The sequence below is a fragment of the Monoraphidium neglectum genome, assembly GCF_000611645.1.
Source record: "Monoraphidium neglectum strain SAG 48.87 unplaced genomic scaffold scaffold00005, whole genome shotgun sequence".
Taxonomy (NCBI): Eukaryota; Viridiplantae; Chlorophyta; class Chlorophyceae; order Sphaeropleales; family Selenastraceae; genus Monoraphidium; species Monoraphidium neglectum.
In genome coordinates this window covers 1,522-4,155 of record NW_014013621.1, presented here as the reverse complement: position 1 = coordinate 4,155, position 2,634 = coordinate 1,522, and the positions used below count along the sequence as shown (strand labels likewise).

Sequence of the window (2,634 nt, the reverse complement as noted above, 5' to 3'; positions counted from 1 at the left end):
AGTGCGCCCCGCTCATCCACTGCTGGCGCACGTCGCTGATGACGAGCTGCTGGGCCCGGCCCTCTCCCTCCGCAGGCAGCGGGGCCGCTCCGTGGCGAAGATTGAGGTGCCGCTGGCGCAGCTGCTCGACCCGGCCGCCATCGTGCCCGGCGGCCCCGCCGCACGCCGCTTCTCGGGCGCCGGCGCGGCCGCGGCGTGCGTGGCGGGCTGGGTCGCGGGTGGCGGCGGCGGAGGGGAGGCGCCGGTGTGGGAGCACCAGCTGACTGGGCTGTTCTGGGAGCGGCTGCCGTGTGAGAGCCGCAGGCAGGGGCGGGCCGAAACACACGCGGGGCTGGGGTTTTGGGGGGTGGTCTTCATGTGTGAGCAAGGCCGGGTGTGGTCGCCGCTGGTGACGCCAGCTGGGAGCGGTGCATCCCATGGGCCCGCAGGCCCGCCTTGCACCCCTTGCGAACCGTCAGGCGCAATTTGCGACTCTTAAATTCTCAATCCCACGCGCACCTGTCCGGGCACGCCCCTGACACATACTCCACCTCTCTCCTTGTTCCCGCAATTCCCAGTCACGCTGTTTGTCTCTCTGCAGGCAGCTGATGCAGACCACAGAGCCGCCCGCGCAGGCCTCCCACGCGCGGCCCCGGCCCCACGCCCCGCTGCCCCGTCCATGAGGCCCACGCCTGCGCGCCCGATCCCTGCCCCTGCGGCAGTGGCGGTGGCGGCGGCGTCTCCGCAGCGGCGCGGCAGCGAGCTGCAGCGCGCGGCGAGCGACGCGTCGGTCGCATCGGTGTCGTCGGTCGGCGGTGGCGCGGCCGCTTCTGTGCTTGGAGGCTCGCCCGCCGGCGCTTCACGCCTGTCCTTGGAAATGGGGGCCGGCCAGCCGCCCTGTTCAGGGCCTGGGCCGGCCGGCGCCGCGGCGCCCGTCGCGGCAGGCGGTGCGCAGGGGACCGCCGAGCGCCCCAGCCCGGGGTCAGGCGGGCCAGCTGCAGCGATGGCAGCGTCGACGGCGGCGGCGCGCGGCGCGGGTCCCATAGCGCCTTCGCCGTGGGCAGTGGGCTGCTCCGTCGACGGCGGCGGCGGCAGCAGCGCCAGCGGTGCCGCCGCCGGCGGCAGCGCAGCGGCGCCTGCCTTTTCGTCGTCGGTTCGGAGCCGCAGCAGCAGCAGCAAAGGCAGCCTCGCTGCGTCTGCAGGCCAGGGCCCGGGCCAAGCGTCAAGCAGCGCGGAAGCGGCGGCGGCGGGCGCTCCTGCGCCACCCGAGCCTGCGTTCGGGCGCGGCGCGGCGGCCGAGCGGGGGGCGGCCGGGCCGCTGGCGGCGCTTGGGGCGCCGTACGACTGCCCCGAGGTCGTCGCTGCGTTTGAAGTGGTGGTGAAGGGCTTTGAGCTGGAAAAGTGAGCTGGATGGGTGTAATTGCTTCGTGTGTCGGTGAGGGGTCTCTGGGTATGTGCTGCTGGTTGCACGTCGCGCTCGCCCGAATTCCACCTCACCTGCCCCTTGCCAGATAATCCACCGCGTCCCCTCCTCTCCAAATCCGCACATCCCCTTGCCGCGCCCACCAGGCCCTCTGACTGCTTCTTTGTGCTGCAGCTGGGCCCCTACTGGGCTATCAGCACCACAGTGCACTCCACCAGCAACCCGGCATGGAACTGGGTGGGTGGCTTGAGAGGGAGGCGGGCCCCGCAAGGCGTGCGCGCCGCATCCGTGGGTCGCTGCATATGCTTGGCTGGCAAAATGCTGCCAGTGCTCTGGGCTACACGCCTGGAACACCCCCCACCACTTAGCGCCCCGATGTCAGCTCCAAGGCGCCCCTCAAATTGCACCTGCTGCCGCCGCAGCACATGCTGCTGCCTGTCTGGGAGCCCGCGGCTATGCTGAGCCTGGCGCTGTTCAGGAGGGACGACCAGTCAGGGGGCAAGAAGGTGAGCAGGATGGTGCGAGGCCCTTGGTTATGCACGCCAAGTCCCCCTGCAGGGCACAATGCCGCTTCTGTCGTCGTCAGCGGGCATGGCCCAGGCGCGGTCGCCGCTGCGACCTTCACCGTGGCCTGGAGGTTGGCTGGACCCACCAGCTGTGCATTGTCACTTTGTACCAGCAGTGCTCGCTTTAAAAATTTTCAATCCACCCGTTTCACACAGCTGCAGAAGCCTGAGCAATCAGTCACTGCTCACCCCTCCTATCCCCACATACACATTCAACCACCCCCGCCAGGTGATGTCGATGCGCAGTGTCTTTGGGGACAACCTGCGGATGATAGGGAAGCTGCGCGTGCGGCTGTCCACCCTGGCGCCCAATTCGCCCACCAACGTCAGCCTGCCGCTGCAGGGTGCGCCGCTGGTCGCGCGGGCGGCCCTGGGCCACGAACAGGTTGCTGTGAGCTGGCACTATCATCATGAACAATAGCTTAAGCCGGGCAGCTTATTGTGTAGACACACACAACACACAAATCATGCACAGCTGTGAATACTTTTCTCATCTGTGCAGCACACGCATAATGTGCAACATTCCCTGCGTGGCCGTTGCCTGCGCCCTGACAATGACCAGCGACTTCGCGCGCGGAGCCAATCGCGAGACCCCCCTCGTCTCAACACACACGCGTGCGTGTGCGCGCGCACACACATCAGACGTATGGACACTCGCACCCACCC

General features: G+C 68.7%; 1 protein-coding gene across 1 annotated transcript in view; it reads left to right on the top strand.

Moving 5' to 3' along the window:
- MNEG_0063 (hypothetical protein) overlaps positions 1 to 478 on the top strand; it is a gene marked incomplete at both ends in the record, with an annotated part of 4,434 nt that extends 3,956 nt beyond the window's left edge. The window contains 2 exons of the mRNA XM_014051442.1: positions 76 to 290; positions 459 to 478. Coding sequence (XP_013906896.1) covers positions 76 to 290; positions 459 to 478 — 235 coding nt within the window. The remainder of the gene's footprint in view (positions 1 to 75; positions 291 to 458) is intronic.
- Positions 479 to 2,634: the final 2,156 nt, after the last annotated feature.